This window comes from Microcaecilia unicolor, chromosome 4 (genome assembly GCF_901765095.1).
Source record: "Microcaecilia unicolor chromosome 4, aMicUni1.1, whole genome shotgun sequence".
In the NCBI taxonomy this organism is placed as follows: domain Eukaryota; kingdom Metazoa; phylum Chordata; class Amphibia; order Gymnophiona; family Siphonopidae; genus Microcaecilia; species Microcaecilia unicolor.
In genome coordinates, this window is record NC_044034.1 from 7,951,907 (window position 1) to 7,973,182 (window position 21,276).

The 21,276-nt window shown below is 43.9% G+C and overlaps 1 protein-coding gene across 1 annotated transcript in view; it reads right to left on the bottom strand.

Annotated features, from left to right (window-relative positions):
* The window catches only part of FAM160A2 (family with sequence similarity 160 member A2), a 139,562-nt gene that overhangs the window by 39,289 nt on the left and 78,997 nt on the right, over window positions 1–21,276 (bottom strand). Inside the window, exons 4-6 of the mRNA XM_030199864.1 lie at window positions 16,118–16,276; window positions 13,201–13,287; window positions 11,022–11,189 (exon numbers count right to left, since the gene is read on the bottom strand). Coding sequence (XP_030055724.1) covers window positions 11,022–11,189; window positions 13,201–13,287; window positions 16,118–16,276 — 414 coding nt within the window. The remainder of the gene's footprint in view (window positions 1–11,021; window positions 11,190–13,200; window positions 13,288–16,117; window positions 16,277–21,276) is intronic.

Below are 21,276 nucleotides of genomic sequence, written 5' to 3' on the forward strand. Positions count from 1 at the left end.
CACCACCCGAACTCTCGTCCACGCTCTCATTACCTCTCGCCTTGACTATTGCAACTTACTCCTCACCGGCCTCCCACTTAGCCATCTATCCCCCCTTCAATCTGTTCAGAACTCTGCTGCACGTCTAATATTCCGCCAGAACCGATATACTCATATCACCGCTCTCCTCAGGTCACTTCACTGGCTTCCGATCAGATACCGCATTCAATTCAAGCTTCTCCTTCTTAACTACAAATGCACTCAGTCTGCTGCCCCTCACTATCTTTCTACCCTCATCTCCCCTTACGTTCCCGCCCGTAACCTCCGTTCACAGGATAAATCCCTCCTCTCTGTACCCTTCTCCACCACCGCCAACTCTAGGCTCCGCTCATTCTGCCTCGCCTCACCCTATGCTTGGAACAACCTTCCTGAGCCCTTACGCCAAGCCCCCTCCCTGCCCATCTTCAAGTCTTTGCTTAAAACCCACCTCTTCAATGCTACATTCGGCACCTAACTCTTACCTTTCAGTAAATCCAGACTGCCCCAATTTGACCGCCCCTATCGGACTGACCGTTCACTTGTCTCTTAGATTATAAGCTCTTTGAGCAGGGACTGTCCCTCTTTGTTAAACTGTACAGCGCTGCGTAACCCTAGTAGCGCTTTAGAAATGTTAAGTAGTAGTAAGTTGTAGTAATCCACAATCCACTCCAGGAGCGGTTTCCCCAGGTCTGCCTCTCATCTTGTTTTAACCACCTGAAAATCCTTTCCCCCTTCCAAGGGCTCAGCTACCCTAAAGAGGCTAGAAACAGTAAGCTTGTCGGCCGTCACTGCCTCAAAAAACAATCCCCTCAATTTATTCCCCAACTTAGATTTTAAACTATCAGGGTCTAAAGATCAGACATGGTGTTTGAGCTGGCAGAAGGCAAACTGGTCCCCCCAACCTGGATGTCCACCTGTTGGCGAAAAGACTCAAAATACATCTCTTGTCTCAGTGAGTACATTTTCCACCAAGCTGTAACCACGGTCTTCCCAATGGATAAAAGCAGCATTATCCATCCCTTGCAAGAATTGTATATTACCCCGGATTGGTAATTGGTCCATATCCGAAGGGGTACTACCGAGCCAGTGGGTCAAATTGAGCCAACTATCCTTCAAGGGTCTAAACAGCACACTTCTCCTCAACGAATAGGGTAGGAGGCAGTAGGGAACCTGTAAGAGAGATATAAAGCTGTATGGGGTATATAACAGTTGTTCATAATTAGTTGGAGTATAGTAACAGCCAGACACCTAAGTGGCACAGGAGACACGCATAATTATATAATTATAAATTTGGTAGCCCCAACCTTCCACATCTCCAATTGCCATAGAGATAAGGTAGGCAAAGTTTCGCCCTTTGCTTGCTCCAGCTGAATTTAGACAATAACTGCACCACCAGCGAAAGATCTCTCAGGAGGAGGTGGATAGGCATTACCTGGAGCATATAAAGCCAGACAGAGACAAGGCCAATGCCAACCAGCCTTCCAATTACCATTTTGTCTTGGCCAGATGAACCACATTAAGGGAAGCAAAGAGATCTTAGAATCCCTACAGGAAGAATTGTTCCGGCAGTGGGTGACGGAACCGACGTGGGATGGGGCTGTTCTGTACCTGGTGCTTACGAATGGAGAGTACGTTTCTGACGTCAAGGTGGCGGACCATTTGGCATCTAGTGATCATCGTATGGTATGGTTCAATATTAAAACAGAAGAGAGGGCTCATTCAAGATTGAAGGTCCTGGATTTCAAAGGAACTAACTTTGCCGAGATGGGGAAATTTCTCAAGGAACAGTTAGTGGGATGGGAACAGCTGAAGGGTTTAGAACAGCAATGGGCAAGACTGAAAGGAGCTATATTAAAGGCAACTAACCTTTATGTTAGAAAATTACATAAAAGTAGGAGGAAAAGAAGGCCTCTCTGGTACTCGAATGTAGTAGCTGAAAAGATAAGGGGAAGGAAGCTAGCCTTTGCACGTTACAAGACATCTCAGAAAGATGAGGACAGGAGAGAATACCTAAATAAGCGAAGAGAAGCTGGAAAAGCTATCAGGAAAGCGAAGCGGCAAATGGAGGAAAAGATAGCTAATACAGTAAAATTGGGGGACAAGACCTTTTTCAGATATGTAAGTGACAAGAGGAAGGGCCATAATAGCAAAGCTGAGGGAGAGAAATATGTGGAAGATGATATGGATAAAGCTGAACTGCTTAACGATTATTTCAGCTCTGTGTTCACAAATGAAAGACCGGGGGTAGGGCTGCAGAAAACAAAGGCTAAAGGCGATGGATGATGGTAGACCAAGACCTGTTTACAGAGGACTGCGTTTGTGAGGAGCTCGCCAAACTAAAAGTAGACAGAGCGATGGGGCCTGATGGGATACACCCGAGGGTGCTTAAGGAACTCAGAGAAATTCTGTCGGCTCTGCTGACGGACCTCTTCAATGCTTCCGTAGAAACTGGAGTGGTCCCAGTGGACTGGAGAAGGGCGGATGTGGTGGCCTGGAGAATGGCGAATGTGGTTCCTCTGCACAAGAGTGGAAGTAAGGAGGAGGTTGGGAATTACAGACCTGTCAGTCTGACCTCGGTGGTGAGTAAGCTAATGGAAACGCTTCTAAAGAGGAGGATTGTGAGCTTTCTTGAACTTCATGGAATGCGAGACCCGAGGCAGCATGGCTTCACTAGTGGCATGTCGTGTCAGATGAATCTGTCTTCTTCGACTGGGTGACCAAACAGTTGGATGTGGGAGGGGCACTTGATGTGGTATACTTGGATTTCAGCAAAGCCTTTGACATGGTTCCGCACAGGCGACTGATAAATAAATTGAGTGCCCTCGGTATGGGACTTAGAGTAACGGATTGGGTTAAAAATTGGTTGACTGGTAGGAGACAGAGGGTAATGGTAAATGGAGCATGCTCTGAAGAAAAGGATGTCGTCAGTGGAGTACCGCAGGGATCGGTCCTACGGCCGGCTCTTTTTAATGTCTTTGTGAGCGATACTGCGGAAGGGCTGTCTGGTAAGGTTTGTCTCTTTGCGGATGATACTAAACTCTGCAACAGGGTGGACACCCTGGAGGGTTTGAATGACATGAGGAAGGACCTAGCGAAGCTAGAGGAATGGACCGATATTTGGCAATTTAGGTTTAATCCCAAAAAATGCAGGGTCATGCACTTGGGTTGCATAAATCCGAGGGAACGGTACAGTATAGGGTGTGAAGTGCTTCAGTGTGCGAAGGAAGAGCGGGACTTGGGGGTGATTGTGTCTGATGACCTTAAAGCTTTCAAACAGGTAGAAAAAGTGACGGTCAAAGCCAGAAGGATGCTTGGGTGCATAAAGAGAAGCATGACCAGCAGGAAAAAGGAGGTGATAGTGCCGTTGTATAAGTCTCTGGTGAGGCCCCATTTGGAGTACTGCGTGCAGTTCTGGAGACCGCACCTACGAAAGATATAAACAGGATGGAGTCGGTCCAGAGGGCGGCTACGAAATTAATAAACGGTCTTGAATGCAAAAAATATAGGGACAGGCTTATGAACCTCAACGTGTATACGCTGGAAGAGAGGAGACATGATAGAAACGTTTAAATATCTCAAGGGCATTTATGTACAGGAAGAGAGCCTTTTTCAAATGAAGGAGCGCTGTGGAATGAGGGGGCATATGACAAAGAAGAGGGAATAGGCCTAGGAGTAACCTAAGGAAGTATTATTTCACAGAAATGGTGGTGGAGGCGGTGGAGTCTAGGATTGTTCCAGAATTTAAAAAGGCATGGGATAAGCATGTGGGATCGCTTAGGAACAGGTAGAATTGGGGGTTACAGAGGATGGGCAGACTGGATGGGTCATTTGGCCTTTATCTGCCGTCATGTTTCTAAGTTTCTAACTTGGTGGAGCAAAGCAACTGAATCCCTAAATACAGGAAGGAATGAGCAGCCCATTTCAGAAGGAACACCCCTCTCCAAGTCTGGTGCACTGCGTCCTCTGTAGTCAAGGCCTCCGATTTGGACAAATTTAATTTGAACCCTGCATAGCCCCCATATTCATCGAAAATGCCCAGCAATGTTTCAAAAGAACTCTGAGGGTCAGTAAGGTGCATTAACAGATTATCTGTAAAGGCTGGTATTTCAATGTTAAAACAAACAACAAGGGGGACAGGGGACAGCCCTGGCAAGCTTCCCTGCTTATAGCAAAGTCCCCAGAGCTGCTGCTATTGATCCACGCTGTCGTATGACGTGCCGAGTAAAGGGTTCGTATTGTGTCCACAAACCTACCCTCAAAGCCATAATGCTGTAAGGTATTATACATAAAGTCCCATTTAACCCTATCAAAGGCCTTTTTGGCATCAAAACTAAATCAAGAGGGATGGGTTATTATTGCATTCCCAGAGTTCAAGGGAAGTCAAAATTCTCCTTATGTTCTTAGCTATATATCTACCCTGTACAAATCCCAACTGAGCCTCATGTACTAAAGATGGGAGCACCCGAGCCAATCTATTTGCCATCACTTTCAACAACAGTTTTGTTTCAAAATTTAACAGTGATATCGGCCAACAGGAATCCTTGCCAGGTTTCAGGACTATGATTCGGGCTATATTTAATTCACCCAGCAACAGGCCCCATACATTGCTATTAAAGGCTCCAGAACAAGGTCTTCCCAGAATTTTATAAAATTCTGCCCTATAACCGTAAGAGCCATAGGCTTTCAATAAGGGGCTCTGTTTGATTGCCCAGGCTATTTTGTCTTGCGTTAGTAGGGAATTTTAAAATGTTCTGTCCAAGGGAGATAAACTTAGGCGTGACTATATTGTCTAAATACGTTGTGTTCTGTAAGCCTTCTTCAGCAGGCTTGTCATAAAGAGCAGCATAATAATCATGAAAGGTTTTACAAATATCCACCACAGAATGAAATATCCTCCCCCACTTTGTCTCTAAGACTCACTGCCAACTTAGGCCCCACCAGAGCCGAGCCTGAAGTCTCTCCCCCCTTTGCTACCATGTACTATTCAATGTGGAAACTCAAATGCGTAAAACCTTTCTTCCTGTGGGAAATATTTTGAAACCTAATGCAATCAATGGTTCTAAGCCAGGCAGATTACTGCAACGGAATCTACGCGAGATGTAAAGAACTCACAAAACAAACTCCAGACCACCCAAAACACAGTGGCCAGGCTGATATTTGGTAAAACACGTTTCGAAAGTGCCAAACCCCTCTGAGAAAAGCTACACTGGCTTCCAATAAAAGAATGGATCACTACTACTACTACTACTACTACTACTATTTAGCATTTCTATAGCGCTACAAGGCATACGCAGCGCTGCACAAACATAGAAGAAAGACAGTCCCTGCTCAAAGAGCTTACAATCTAATAGACAAAAAATAAATAAAGTAAGCAAATCAAATAATTAATGTGAACGGGAAGGAAGAGAGGAGGGTAGGTGGAGGCGAGTGGTTACAAGTGGTTACGAGTCAAAAGCAATGTTAAAGAGGTGGGCTTGTCCACAAAATTATCAATGGTGTAGTCCCAGGATACATGATAGACCTCAAAGACCTACCAACCAGAAACAGATCATCTCGCACATACCTAAACCTTCACTACCCAACTTGCAAAGGACTCAAATACAAAACAACCTATGCAAACTGTGAAAACAATCCACAACCATCTAAACTTCAGAAAAATCACTAAAAACCAACCTCTTCAAAACGGCCTACACTACAGATCCAACGTAAATCCCCACATCTGGCCACACAAACAACTAAACAAAAGACCGTACTGGACAATATACAACCTCCCTCCTTTCGACCCTAATGGAGCTTGGAATACATCTACCTTATTTGATCACAACATAACCTTGTATCTGTTCTCTACTGATTTGGGAAACGTTTTACTGTACTGTGTAAGCCACACTGAGCCTGTAAATAGGTGGGAAAATGTGGGGTACAAATGCAATAAATAAATAAATACATAAAATATTTATAGTAGGGTCTACTACTACTACTATTTAACATTTCTATAGCGCTACAAGGCGTACGCAGCGCTGCACAAACATAGAAGAAAGACAGTCCCTGCTCAAAGAGCTTACAATCTAATAGACAAAAAATAAATAAAGTAAGCAAATCAAATCAATTAATGTGAACGGGAAGGAAGAGAGGAGGGTAGGTGGAGGCGAGTGGTTACAAGTGGTTACGAGTCAAAAGCAATGTTAAAGAGGTGGGCTTTCAATCTAGATTTAAAGGTGGCCAAGGATGGGGCAAGACGTAGGGGATCAGGAAGTTTATTCCAGGCGTAGAGTGCAGCGAGACAGAAGGCACGAAGTCTGGAGTTGGCAGTAGTGGAGAAGGGAACAGATAAGAAGGATTTATCCATGGAGCGGAGTGCATGGGAAGGGGTGTAGGGAAGGATGAGTGTGGAGAGATACTGGGGAGCAGCAGAGTGAGTACATTTATAGGTTAGTAGAAGAAGTTTGAACAGGATGCGAAAACGGATATGTAGCCAGTGAAGGGTCTTGAGGAGAGGGGTAGTATGAGTAAAGCGACCCTGGTGGAAGACGAGACGGGCAGCAGAGTTTTGAACCGACTGGAGAGGGGAGAGGTGACTAAGTGGGAGGCCAGCAAGAAGCAGATTGCAGTAGTCTAAACGAGAGGTGACAAGGGTGTGGATGAGGGTTTTGGTAGAGTGCTCGGAAAGAAAGGGGCGGATTTTACGGATGGTGTAAAGAAAGGACAGGTCTTGGCAATCTGCTGGATATGAGCAGAGAAGGAGAGAGAAGAGTCAAAGATGACCCCAAGGTTTCGAGCTGAGGAGACAGGGAGAATGAGAGAGCCATCAACAGAAATAGAAAACGGGGGGAGCGGGGAGGTAGGTTTGGGGGGGAAATGAGAAGCTCGGTTTTGGTCATATTTAATTTCAGGTGGCGTTGAGACATCCAGACAGCAATGTCAGACAAGCACGCTGAAACTTTGGTTTGGATGCAAGGTGAGATATCAGGGGTAGAAAGGTAGATTTGGGAGTCATCAGCATAGAGATGGTAGGAAAAGCCATGGGATGAGATCAATGAACCAAGGGAAGAAGTGTAGATAGAAAAGAGGAGGGGACCAAGAACAGAACCCTGAGGTATGCCGACAGGCAGAGGGATAGAAGTAGAAGAGGATCCACCAGAGTGAACACTAAAGGTGCGGAGGGAGAGGTAGGAAGAGAACCAGGAAAGGACAGAGCCCTGGAATCCAAGTAAGGACAGGGTATCGAGAAGAATGTTGTGATCGACAGTGTCAAAAGCAGCGGAAAGATCAAGAAGAATGAGGATGGAATATTGACCTCTGGATTTAGCCAGTAATAGGTCATTGGAGACTTTAGTAAGCGCAGTTTCGGTTGAGTGGAGAGGGCGAAAACCAGATTGTAGTGGGTCAAGAATAGCATGTGAGGAGAGAATATCAAGGCAGCGGCGGTGAACAGCACGCTCAAGTAATTTGGAGAGAAAAGGAAGGAGGGAGATGGGTCGGTAATTAGAGGGACAAGTAGGGTCAAGTGAAGGCTTCTTAAGGAGAGGTGTGACCAAAGCATGTTTAAAGGCAGCAGGGACAGTCGCAGTGGAAAGTGAGAGGTTGAGAATGTGACAGATAAAAGGAATAAGAGCAGGAGAGATGGCATTAAGAAGGTGGGTGGGAATGGGATCAGAGGAACAGGTGGTACATTTGAGGAAGAAAGGAGAAGTGTAGTTTCCTCAATAGTAACTTCAGGAAAGGAGGAAAGGGAATGAGGGGAAGGAGAGAGAGGGGAACGGACTAGTGGAGGGAGAGGTGGTGAGGTAGGACCTTTTGGCTCTCTGATGCTGGAATTCATTTAAAGAGGCAGGGGCGTAGCCAGACACACAATTTTGGGTGGGCCTGGGCCCAAGATGGGTGGGCAGAATAACCTCACCCCATCCCACAGGTGATTTGGTCTCTCCTTCTCTCGCCTGCATGCCATATGGTCTCTCAAACATCCCCCCTCTCCTGTATACCTTTTAAATAGCAGATTTTCACCAGCAGCGAGCAGCAACTAATACACACTGCTCATGTTGGCCCCACACCCTTCCCTCTGATGCAACTTCCTGTTTCCGCCTAGGCAGAAATACATCAGAGGGAAGGCTGTGGGGTCGGTGCAAGCAGTATGTATGTCACTGCTCTCTGCAGGCGAAGATCTGCTACTTACAAGGTATGCAGGAGGGACACTTGTTGGGAGTTTTCGGCTGGTGGGGCTTGGGGATCCCTGCCAGCCACATCATAGGTATACTGCTACTGGGTGGGCCTGAACCCAAAGTGGGTGGGCCTGGGCCCACCCAAGCCCACCCTTGGCTACGCCACTGTAAAGAGGTCTGCAGGGTTAAGAGATGTTGTTTATTAAAGTTGTCAGCCAATATGCCATATTGCTGGTGTGCTGCCCGTACTTGCTGCTCTAAACGGATAATGGTTGTCTTTAGCTTTCTTTTTGAAGCTAGATTACCTTATAATATTTCCTGTAAGAACTACTTTTGCTGTCTCCCAGAACAGAATAAGGGTTCTCCACATGAGATGAATTAGTAGATTTATATTTGTGCCAACAGGTTTGGATGCATTCAATAAATTTAAAACTGATTCAACCTCACCTTGAGTACTGCATTCAATTCTGGTCACCATATCTCAAAAAATGATATAGCAGCATTAGAGAAGGTTCAAAGAAGAGCGACCAAAATGATAAAGGGGGTGAAACTCTTCTCATATAAGGAAAGGCTAAAGAGGTTAGGGCTCTTCAGCTTGGAAAAGTGACAGCTGAGGAGGATATGATTGAGATCTATAAAATCCTGAGTGGTGTAGAATGGGTAGAAGTGAATCCATTTTTCACTATTTCAAAAAGTACAAAGATTAGGGAACACTCACTGAAATTACATGGAAATACTTTTAAAATAAACAGGAGGAAATATTTTTCACTGAAAGAAAAGTTAAGCTCTGGAACTTGCTGCCAGAGGATGTGGTAACAGCAGTCAGCGTATCTAGATTTAAAAAGGTTTGGACAAGATCCTGGAGGAAAGGTCCATAGTTGTTTACTGAGATGGACATAGGGGAAGCCAGTGAATGGTAGCCTGGAATGTTGCTGTCAGATACTTGTGACCTGGATTGGCCACTGTTGGAAGCAGGATACTGGGCTAGATGGACTCTTGGTCTGAACCAGTATGGCTGTTCTTATGTTTACTTGCACCACAAAACTGGCTGCTGATCGAGCATGCACTTAGTAACATTCTTCCAAAATTGTAATCATTCTTTTTGTCATAGTGAGTTGGTGCAAGGCAGTAGAGGCAGATTTTAAAGTCAGCCTTCAGGCTCATCTTTCTGTTCCAGTGGTAAAACATCTTAAGTGCAACTTTTCTTTGAACATCCCAAAAGAGCTGGGGAGCCAAGTCTAATTTAATGTTTGTTCTCAGAAGAGAAGAAAAAAAACATTTCTGAAGGGTTAGTTTTTGTACAGTTTAAAACTGGGGGGGGGGGGGGGGGGGGGGGAGGGGGGGGAGAGGGATAGGAAAGGAAAAGAAAGTGGATGGGACTTAATATACCACCTTTCTGTGGTTACAATCAAAGCGGTTTACATATTATATACAGGTACTTATGTTGTTTCTGAGGCAATGGAGGGAAAGTAGAAAAGATCAAAACGTTTTTAGTTTAAGGCAATAAAAATTACCATTAGCTGCGGAGGGAAACATACACTACAGGACTTAACATTTGTTCAGCAAAGTGGAAAACAAACAAAAAAACCCCAAACAAACAAGGACTTGATATTCAAAAAGCTATGCTCCCAAATTTAGCCCTATTTTCATCCAAACGGAGTCCTTTTACTAAGGTGCACTAACAGATTTAATACATGCTAAATGCCACACAGTCCATTGTATACCTATGGGCTGCATGGCATTCAACACAAGCTAAATCCATTAGTAAACCTTAGAAAAAGGACCTCCAAGGAACCTACGTTTTCAGATCACAATGCATCTTCACTTAGGAATTCAAAAGGTGTATGCACACGTTTAGGCCTTGATTTTTTGCCTAGTGTTAATCAGTGCTAGGTGCCTAAAGCCAACCCCTTTACTTCCCCCTAAATTTAGGAGTTTAGTGAAGTTTGAGTCCAAATTTAGGCACCAGGCACTTGTAAGTTTTAAAGGCAACCAATTTAGGAGTATAACTCTCAAATTAAGAACATCGAGCCCTACGGTCTGGAATGCACTCCCCAGACCTATCCGATCAATCAGTAACTATCTATCCTTCCGGAAATCATTAAAAACCCATCTGTTCAAACCAGCCTACCCAAATGAACCAGACTAATCCTATGCACCCATCTACCCAACACATATCCAGGAAACAATGACAATGATCTAGACTACATCTCCCACAAAACTTCCCTTTGCTTATCCCCTGTCCCATCCCCCTCCCGCCTCCTCTACCCCATCTCCAATGCTCACCTACCCTTGCTCATACCTCTCCTACTCCCTTCACCCTTGCCCATCTCTACCTACCTATCTCTTTTATTATTCTGTTATACTTATATTTTCTCTATCAATACTTTGTAATCCCTATTACTATGTAAGCTGCATTGAACCTGCTTTGAGTGGGAAAGCGCGGGGTACAAATGTAATAATAAACAAATAAATAAATAAGGTACATCCCAGCACCGATGACGATTCCCATGTGTGCTGCCCATTTATTCTGCTTATTGACAGAGAAAAAAAAATCAACCAATAGCATGAGGGTGTATTAAGAACACTATGTGCAGGGAGGGAGGGTGAAAAGAGTGAAATGTATAGTAAATAGGTTTATAAGGTTAGAATGCAAGGAAGGGTACAGAGACTGAAAGGTGTGAAAAACATAACAAGCAGGGGGATTCATTTATGGAATCTCACAAATCTCCTTTTCCTAAGAAGACCTGAACAATCTAGCTTTCCTTAAAGAGGGAAGACTTCAGTCTAAGTGTCCTAAGACAGACATTCTGTGCGGAAAAGAGAAGGAAACGTAAGGCTGCTTACTCTTGAATTGCTGCTGATTCGACTGACAAGGGTGTCCAGGATTGTGCTGTTGTCATAACGGTGTAGAAGTACAAAACGCAGGAAGGTTTTCACCAGAGCAGTCTCACTGACGCTGCGCAGAAAGAGGTCCAGGTATGCTGTGCTGGCAATCATCTCTTCAATGGAGGTCTGCAAAGAGGAGCAGGAGCAGAGGAACCTCTTGCAAACTCTTCTCAAAAGTGCCCGACATAGATAACAACATGAAATTCATATGCCAATTCTGAGTCATTCACTTCTAGAGGCGTGTGGTAGCCGTGTTAGTCCACTCTTAAGGTTATCAATAGAAATCAAACAAAATAAAACATGGAAAAGAAAATAAGATGATACCTTTTTTATTGGACATAACTTAATACATTTCTTGATTAGCTTTCCAAGGTTGCCCTTCTTCGTCAGATCGGAAATAAGCAAATGTTGGTAGATGACAGTATATATAAGTGAAACATCAAAGCATTTCAGTGACAGTCTAACAGGATGGGGGTGGATAGGTGAGGGGAGGGTGATCAACAGAGACATACAGCTTTACGGTTTATAATGGGCTAGGAACCCCAGATCCTTGTTAAGTCCTTTCTGTTGAGTGTTAAAATATTCAATCATTCTGACTTCAAAGGTCAGAATATTTTAACACCCAACAGAAAGGACTTAACAAGGATCTGGGGTTCCTAGCCCATTATAAACTGTAAAGCTGTATGTCTCTGTTGATCACCCTCCCCTCACCTATCCACACCCATCCTGTTAGAATATCAATGATATGCTTTGATGTCCCCATGCATACCTCCTACCCACCCCCATCCTCCCACCCTGTCAGACTGTCATAGTAATGCTTGAATGTTTTCACTTATATACACTGTCAGCTAGCACATTTGCTTATTTCCGATCTGAGGAAGAAGGGCAACCTTCGAAAGCTAATCAAGAAATGTATTAAGTTATGTCCAATAAAAAAGGTATCATCTTATTTTCTTTTCCATGTTTTATTTTGTTTGATTTCTATTGATAACTTCTAGAGGCAAAACAGTACCTCTGTGTCCAATCTTAGAGGTGACAAGCTCTGCATCCCTGCCCTCATCCCAAGTCAGTAAAATGTTATTAGGGGTTTGTGTGTAACTGCTCATTCCATATTGTTAGCAGTTCTGGTTTAATACGTAACATAGCAGGTTATAAATTATTATACTCATCATTCAGTTCTAGGATTGAAAGGCACTGTAACCCTGTGTCCATTTCTTTTTCTTAAATTTATTTTACTGAACACAGACAAGCAAGCATGGAACAACCATAACCAAAGCATCAGAGTCACATCTAGAAACCAGCAAGTGCCATACATAAAGCAAAAATAGGTCACAAAGAAATGTTTAAGTGGTTTTGTAAAAATTAACATATTACTAGCCATGTCTACCTAGCCTATGTCTCTGGGACCACTAAATCCCTATTACACTCACCCTCCAACCCACCCCTTAAATCCTGACAATAATATTAATTATAACAATGTGCACCAGAGTCAAATATAAAGTCGTGGCATCAAAATTGTAATCTATTCAAGATAATCAGATTAAGAGATGGAGTCTAATTACTGCAAAGAGCCCAAAACCACTTTGTACATTTGCTGGTAAGATTTGCCTCCTTAGCCTCCACATCGTAAAAACCAAAACTTCAAAAGAAACTTGAATTCTGCAACCCAACAGATGGTAACCCTGTGTCCATTTCTTAATCTAGTCCCAGCACTGATTTATTTAATCCTAGAAAAGACAGTTCTGTACCCCAGTGCACATCCCCTATAAGGTTTAAAGACACAGCAAACCAGACTTTACATATCTGTTTTACTGTCATCACTGGACAAAGGATACAGGACACATACAAAACTTCAACCTGCACTTTACTGCACTAAAACCCAGGAATCAAACTCAACAGAAAGCAGAATTTAAGGCTTTGAGAGAACTGTGATCTGGGATCATAGTTCCCCTCTCCCATTAAGCTACTACGTGAGTACCATCCTCAGACTCTGCCATGTCCAACCACAGTAAGCAGGGAGATGATGCTGGGTGCCTCCTTACTTATGGTACTGGATGCTCAACACCATGAGATCCATCCACTTGTCTCCCTGCCAATTCCAGGCTAACATATAAGAGTATAGGCAGGGCTATCTTACCTTGTGAAGGGCTGGACCCATGACAGGCACCAGGAATCCATTATGGATATAGTCCACGAGCTGATTCTGAACCAGAGGGTGCGCCACCTGGAGGAGGAATGAACAAGTCATACCAAAGAACCAAGCAGGGTGCCAGCATTAGGTACATGCACAGTAAGGGGCAATTTTAAAAATGGGCGCCCGTGTGAAAAATCTAAAAAGGCACCTATTTTATAAAGGCAATGAAAGTGTGTGGTGAAAAACAGGGGACTTTCCTGCTTGTGATTTGTAATGTTGCCATATGACACTTTTTTCCCTTTCATGGTATTTTTCCTTGTTTGCCCAGCAGGTGGTGTCTGTCCTCTGCTGCACTATAGCTGTAGCAGAGGTCTGTTTTCCCAAAGAAAAGAGGAAAGCCCCTGAGAGGAAGAGTAACCTGCAATAAAATTGGTCAAACATCTTCAGTGCTAATGAAGCCCAAGATCTAGCCCAGAAAGTGCTGGAATTCTCCAGACTCAGAGTGGGAGTGTGAAGGGTAGACCTCTGCACTGAGACCCTGTTCAAATCCCATAAGCAATTGCTTTTCCTGATCTCCCCAGGTACTACTACTATTACAAATCATTTCTATAGCGCTACCAGTCGTACGCACTACAGAGATGCCAAGTTACCCAGTTCCATGCTGGAGATTTTTTGCCACTCCTAGAAATCTAACCAACCCATCCTGGTGCATTATGGAATTTGTAGCACGGATTTCAATTGGCAGAATCAGGCACTACAAATCCACTACTACTAATCATTTCTATAGCTTGAACATGAAGAGACAGTCCCTGCTCGACAGAGATTACAATCCCACACTGCTTTGGAATGTAAGTTCAAAACCAGAACTGGCCCAAAATCTCCAGCCTGGAACTGGGTAACTTGATATCTCTGGTACTACTTAGGTACTAAAAAGTACTGAATTCGTTTTAATACTGAATCATTGTTATTTTACCTGTTTCTGTTTGCTGTTTACCACTTTTACTGTTCCATGTTCCACTTTTTTTTTTTTTTTTAATAATAAACCTATTAGTTTGTTAGCTTTGTTTTCCTGGACTGACTCAGAATCCTGGCAGTTTCTGTTCTCAGTCTGTGAATGGTTTTCTGGAAACTGTGGAACCCCTAGGATTGTGGCCCCAGGGTCCCTAGAAACCACTGGGGAAATAACTTCTTGGTGGGAGACTCACCCAAAGGGAAGCGGGACCCAGCAGGCGGGTGGAGGATATGCCAGTGTAGGCGCAAGATGCAGGTGCAAGCAGTGTTGGGTAGGACCCTCCAGGTGGCCACAGGATTAAACCCAGATGGGTGTTAGAGGTAATGCTGAGACGTTATGTGACAATGTGCTCACCTGCCTTTATAAATCAGGCATTCAAACTATCCCCAGGACTGTTCCAAAGGTGCTGTAAATTGTATATTTTATAAAATACTTGCATATCCACTGCCACGATTTTATGAGTCAATCTCCATACTTAAAACATGAAACAGGAAAGGATTAAGGCAAGGTACCCACAACCCTAACAATGGCATAACAAGAGAGTGGGTGACAGCAGAAGCCTAGGGGAGCCAGTATATATATATAGTGAGAAAAGGCCAGTAAAAGCACCCAGGTCCTGACTTTTTAATTTTGTTTAAGAACTGGCCACAGCAATCTCCAAGGTAGACAGTGACTCTATTACTATTGTTGTAGCCTTTAACATCCCTCTGGATCCTATTCTACGCCAACAATCCCTCTGCACAGTGCACCCTATAAAACAGGTTTGCCCAACTTTTTTCTATTGAGGGCCACAATTTATATTTTGTAACATTCAGAGGGCCAAAACACACAGAGTCATATTTTGCAAAATATGAGTGTTGTGCCCTCCTCAGCCTTCACCTAGTCTCCCTCCTTCTCATCTACCTGCAGCCTTCACCCATCTCTCACTCACTCTCCCTTTCTCTCATGTACTCCTCTAGTCTTCACCCAGTCTCTCTCACACTCTCTCTCTCAGGTACCCTTCCCCCAGTCTACACCCAATCTCTTTCTTCTCACCTGGCTTCAGCTGCAGAAGAAACAGCAGGATTCCTGCTTCCCTATCATGACTCAGAGCTCTCTGAAGCTTGAGTCATGCAATGCCGGAAGTTCGGGTTGGTCTCGTGGTTTCAAGTCTCGCGAGACCAACCTAAACTTCTGGTTGTTAACATGTTGCAGTTGTTAAAGGGGAGAGGGTGGTGGGTTCAATAAGACAAATTGTTTTCATTGGGGATGGGAATTTGTGAGGGGTGGTGATAGCTCAGTTCTCTGTAGTAGAATTCATGCTGATGTTAAACTTGAATTAAATACTGAAATATAAAATGAATGTGTAAGAAGCACCATAAAACATTTCCAAAAGTATGGGGGAAAAGTCCAAAAATGACATGAATCCTAGTGACAAACACACTAGTGGCTGTTAACTGTACAATTAAGCGTTTTACATGCTGAAACAGGTGTCCATGAGGTTGCCCCAACTTATAGGCAGTGTCCCTGTAGGTGTTTACAGGAGGCAGAGAATGTGTGACTATCTTATAAAACAGAAGCAAAAATAAAGTTTACACTTGTCTTCGAGAAGGTGCAACTTGGGGGAGGCATTTAAGTGCATATATGACCTTTATAAAATAGGTGCCATGTGTGAACGATGTGCCTTCACAGCCTACACAAGGGGTGTCGAATAGCTATCCTGGAGAGCAGCAAACCACACAGGTTATCAAGATACTCCTAATCAATATTTGCATATAGTGGAGGCAGTGCATGCAGATATGTGTCATGCATATTCATTAGGGACATCCTGGAGAGAAGATCTGCCGCATCCTTGGCCCAGATGCTCCACTATATAATTAGGCTCCCCGTGTACAAGAAGAATGTAACTGCACAGTAAAAGCGGAATACCTGGATGACAGCATTGCAGAACTCCAAGGAATTCATGAAAAGGACAAGTGAGGACACTCCTATCCAGTCTTCTCGTCGCAGGAAATGCCAGTCATCCCCTCTCACCTCAATCTTGCGTGGCAATGAGGAATATAATGCACTTAGTCCCGTGGCCAGTACCTGAGGACAAAGAAGAGAAAGCTCTGTTTCTGTGCTTAATATCAGTTCAAGGAAATAAGGTGACATTTGTTTTTACATGTTAACTTCCTAAATCACTTCACACCTATGGGTTATGTCCCCCTATCAGCAGATGAAGGCAGAGACGAAGAGTCCATCCTAACAGGACTATTCCAAAGCTACTCATTAGATTAAATTGCTTCTTATATTCTGCAACTACCCATACAGTTCAGTGTGGATCACAAAGAATACCCGCTGGGCAAACCCTGCAAATTTACACTGTGAAGCTAAGCAATCATTAAAACAAACTTGCTAAAAATAATAAAACATATAGAATCTTTATATTTAAATCAAGATTTCAGCACTATCATTATTTATAATTAGATGGAGGAGTGGCCTAGTGGTTAGGGTGGTGGACTTTGGTCCTGGGGAACTGAGGAACTGAGTTCGATTCCCACTTCAGGCACAGGCAGCTCCTTGTGACTCTGGGCAAGTCACTTAACCCTCCATTGAGCCTGCCATGAGTGGGAAAGCACGGGGTACAAATGTAACAAAAATAAAATAAAATAAACTGAAGCATGTTAAAAATTTCTTAAAAAGTAAATTTTTTAATAATTTCCTGAATTCTAAAGTAGAGAGGTCCCGTGGTAGCCATGTTAGTCCACTTTTAAAGGTAATCAACAGAAATAAAACAAAATAAAACATGGAAAAGAATATATGATGATACCTTTTTTTATTGGACATAACTTAATACATTTCTTGACTAGCTTTCGAAGGTTGCCCTTCTTCGTCAGATAGGAAATAAGCAAATGTTGGTAGATGACAGTATATATAAGTGAAACATGAAAGCATTTCAGTGACAGTCTAACAGGATGGGGGTGGATAGGTGAGAGACAGGAAGAGGGACAGGTGAGATATGAATGGAGACAGGAGGGTGACAAAGCAATACAATTTTATGGTTTATAATGGGCTAGAAAACCCAGATCTTTGTTAAGTCCTGTCTGGTGGGTGTCAAAATATTTAATCATTCTGACTTCAAAGGTCTTACGTTCCTGTATTGTTTTAAAGTTCTCTTTTAAGATTCTTACCATGAAGTCACTGGTACAGTGTTCTGGTTTTGTAAAGTGCTGCCCCACAGGCGTGATATCTTTATTAGTACTGGCATTTTTCATATGGTGTCTGTGTAAATTAAATCTCTCCTTTAGAATCTGACTGGTTTCTCCAATGTAGCAGCCTTCGTTGCATTTTTTACACTGAATGATATATACCACATTGGAAGATGAGCACGTGAAAGATTCCTTAACGTTGAATATTTTTCCTTTGTGACTGACCGTGGGGTCCTGTGAAATGTTTTGGCATAGTTTGCAGCTGGATATATTGCAAGGATGTGTGCCATTCTTTTCTTTTTGAGTCTGTGTCGGGAGCTTACTTCTAATTAGCTTGTGTTTTAAGTTGGGAGGCTGTCGGAAGGCCAGCACTGGTGGGGATGGGAATATCTCTTTCAGTAATTCATCCTCCTGGAGTACAGGCTGCAGATCTTTTATGATTTTTCTTAATTTTTCTGCTCTGGGTTGTATGTCACTATAAGGGGGATTCTGTCTGTGGCTTTTTTTTTCTTTGTACTGTAGCAGATACTGGTACATCGATGACATTTTTATGATGTGGACTGAGGGGGAAGAAACTCTGAAACAATTTTACAATTCCTTCAATACATACCATCCTACAATCAGATTCAAAATTGACTACTCCCCAGAAAAAGTCAATTTTTTGGACACCAGTCTCAATCAGCGATGGCTATATACAAACATCCATATACAAGAAACCCACAGACAAATGCAGCTACCTCCACAACTCCAGCTTCCACCCTTCACATACAAAAAGATCCATTATTTACAGCCAAGCCACAAGATACCACCACATCTGCTCTGACCCAGGGGACAGAGACAGACAAACCAAGCCCCCCCAACCTGGTGGTCTACCAGCCTTCTTCCCTGCACCCCCCCCCGTACCTTATTGTTGGACGAGGGAATAGTACACTCCCTCCTCTTCCAGCGCCGACTTGAAAATGGTGACGCGATGCGCTGGGTGGGGCTAGGGTCCAGAAAAAGGAGGACGGATTGAGCCAGCCGGGTTTTACTTCCATTACTTTCAATGGAAAGCAATGGAAGTAAAACCCGGCTGGCTCAATCCGTCCTCCTTTTTCTGGAGCCATATGGTAACCTTAGGTGGGGCTTCATCACCACCATCTCCAGCCCCCCATGAACTTGTGTCAGGGGGGTTTTGGAGGTCCACTGGACCTCCAGTCTCTGTGTTGCTGGTTGGGGTGGGGGTTCCGTGGGGGCACTAGGCCACCAGGGCCTTGCTGTTTCAGGGAGTCTGGTGGTCCCACAGATCTCCAGCCCCTGTGTTTGACAGGTCTGGGCTTTTGTGCATGGCTGAGGCACAATCCTTCCACACCTTTAAGCTATTTGCTGCAAATTTTGGTAAGTAGCACAGGCAAACAGAAAATTTCATTGGTTCTGTCAGGAATGAAAACATATGTAAAATGTGCAAAAACCATGAGAATTAAGGTAACGTAATTCTGTGAACCCACATAATTAAGCACAAAATGCCACTTCATGAAGCCCCATTCTCACCTTATCACCAAAACAGGGCTGTTTCCCCTGCATTTTGGCAGGAAGGGATGGATGGCAAGACCTTTCTAGAAAGACTAGTTCAGCAGCTTTTTGAGAAAGGTAAGACCACATGACATGACATTTTCAGCCTGAAAACTACATTCTGCCTTCATTCAAAATGAGTCTTCCCTCAGCTTTCCCTCCAACCCTCCCCACCCCCCCACACATGCAGCATAAGTATAATTTCCTTTCAGAAAAACCATGGCAACTATCATTCTTACCTCTGGGCATTCATTCTATATCTGAGATCTCTGAATGTCTGTCAGACCCTCAGGGCTGAAACAGTTAGGTGGAAAGTTTCAGATATGCAGATTTTGCACAGGTTTGATAGCTGCCCCTCTTTTTGTATTATGGATTGGATTTACCCTTTGCCTCTTCAGCTCTGCTCACTATTGCATTATCTCTCTGATATTTTAGGTCTGTTTGATTGCACGTCTATGGTTACTGGGGCATAGCCACCATTGAGCGAGCCTGGCAAAATGCTCAAGGCTGCCCAATGGTAGGGGCTGCCTGCAGTGGTATGTCCCCTTTCCTATCTGCTCAAATATGGATTCTTTTCTTTCTTAGCCACTATCCCCTCAAGGATCCAATGTCTCTCCTAACCTCTCCCCCCATCCCCGTGTGACCCGGTATCTCTTTTGAGAATGGGGGGGGGGGGGGGGGGGAGAGGAAGGAGAGAGGGATAAAATACACATGGTTCACTGGCAGAGACAGCAATCAAAACAGGCTGCTTCTGTCTGGCCCCACTTGGGTCTTTCCTGTGCCACATCCTGCCCACAGGAAGTTACATCATAGAGGTGGAACGTGGGTGGCACAGAAAAGGCTCCTGTGGGGCTGAGCAGACGCAGCCTGTTTCAGTCGCTGCCTCTGCTACAGACCCATGCATATTTTGAGGACTGCAGAGGGGGAGGATGGACAGAGGTGTCGGGCTCATGCAGGATGGGGGGAGGGGAAGAGGGTAGAAAGATGCCAAGCCTAAACAAGAAGAGTGGGAAGTGGTTAGGAGATATGCTGGACTTCCAGGGAGGGGTAGAGTGCTGAAATTGAGGGGGGGGGGGGGGAATAAGAGGACTGAGAGAGAGAGAGAGAGAGACATGGAGCAAAGGAGAGGGGGAGATGTGGGACTGGGGGGGGGGGGCATAGGGAAGGGACAAAGAGAGACCTGGAGCACAAAGGACGGGGAGAAATGCTGGAGGAACGAGAGAGACTGAATCAGGGGTGAGGTACAGGAGGAAGGGAAGAGGGGAGAAGCGGGGGAGGGATTTGTACACAGAGGAAATGCAGACCATGGAGGGAACATAGGGGAAGGGACACAGAGGAAAGATGCTGAATATAGAGGGAGGATATGGACACAGAGGATAGTTAGTGAACACGGGTGGAGGACAGGAACACAGAAGGGAGATGCTGGATGGAATGGGTTGGGAAGAAAAATGGACAGTGCACATAGAGAAGGTATGTCAGAAGGACAGGAGACCCTGGATGGAGTTAAGAGAAAAGTAGAAACGAGACACTGGGACTAAAGCAATGAGCAGACAAAAAAAAAAAAAAAAAAAAGAGTAGAAAAGAGGTTTTTTTTCTCAATGTATTAACTGTAAATATGCCAGCTTTGGGAAATGTGCATCTTTGATATCTTGCATTTCAGTTTTTAGGGACTGGCAGCTTGGGATTTATCCAATCTGTTTTTTTCATAGGTTTGTTCTTTTTCCAGTACTATACTTCTCAGTCTATTTTTGGGGTGTTTCTATTTCAGTTTTTGTTTGCATTTTCTGTTTCTAATTTGTGATCTCTTTTTCTGTATTAGCTGAGGGTATATCCATATTTTACATGTGTGCCTGAGATGAAGGATTCAGCTTGTGTATCGTTCCTGGGTAGGGATCTTTAGCATTTGGTGGTGTGTTGATTTTTCTAGGGCCTGATGCAATATTTGTAGTGCTGCCTTTTCACAGGTAGGGTCGTTGAGTTAGTATTATTTTGGCATGGTGTTTGCTCAGTTCCGAGTGTCTTTTTTGAAGGTTTTCTTGCTAATTCATAAAGTGTTTCCAGTGGAAGATGAGTGTGTTCCTAAGATGACACTAGAGTTTTAATATTTACATATTTTTGTATGCAGAATTATGTCCTAGCTTCATTATTAGGGAATGTGGAGTGGTTTACAGAACTTGGAGTGACTGGTTTATACTGAGTTTCTGTCCCATTCTCTATAGCAGTGCCTCTCAACTCAGTCCTTGAGGCACATCCAGTTAGTCAGATTTTCAGTATATCCTCAATGAATATACCATGAGATAGATTTGTTAGGCAAATCTATCTTAAGAATATTCATTGTGAATATCC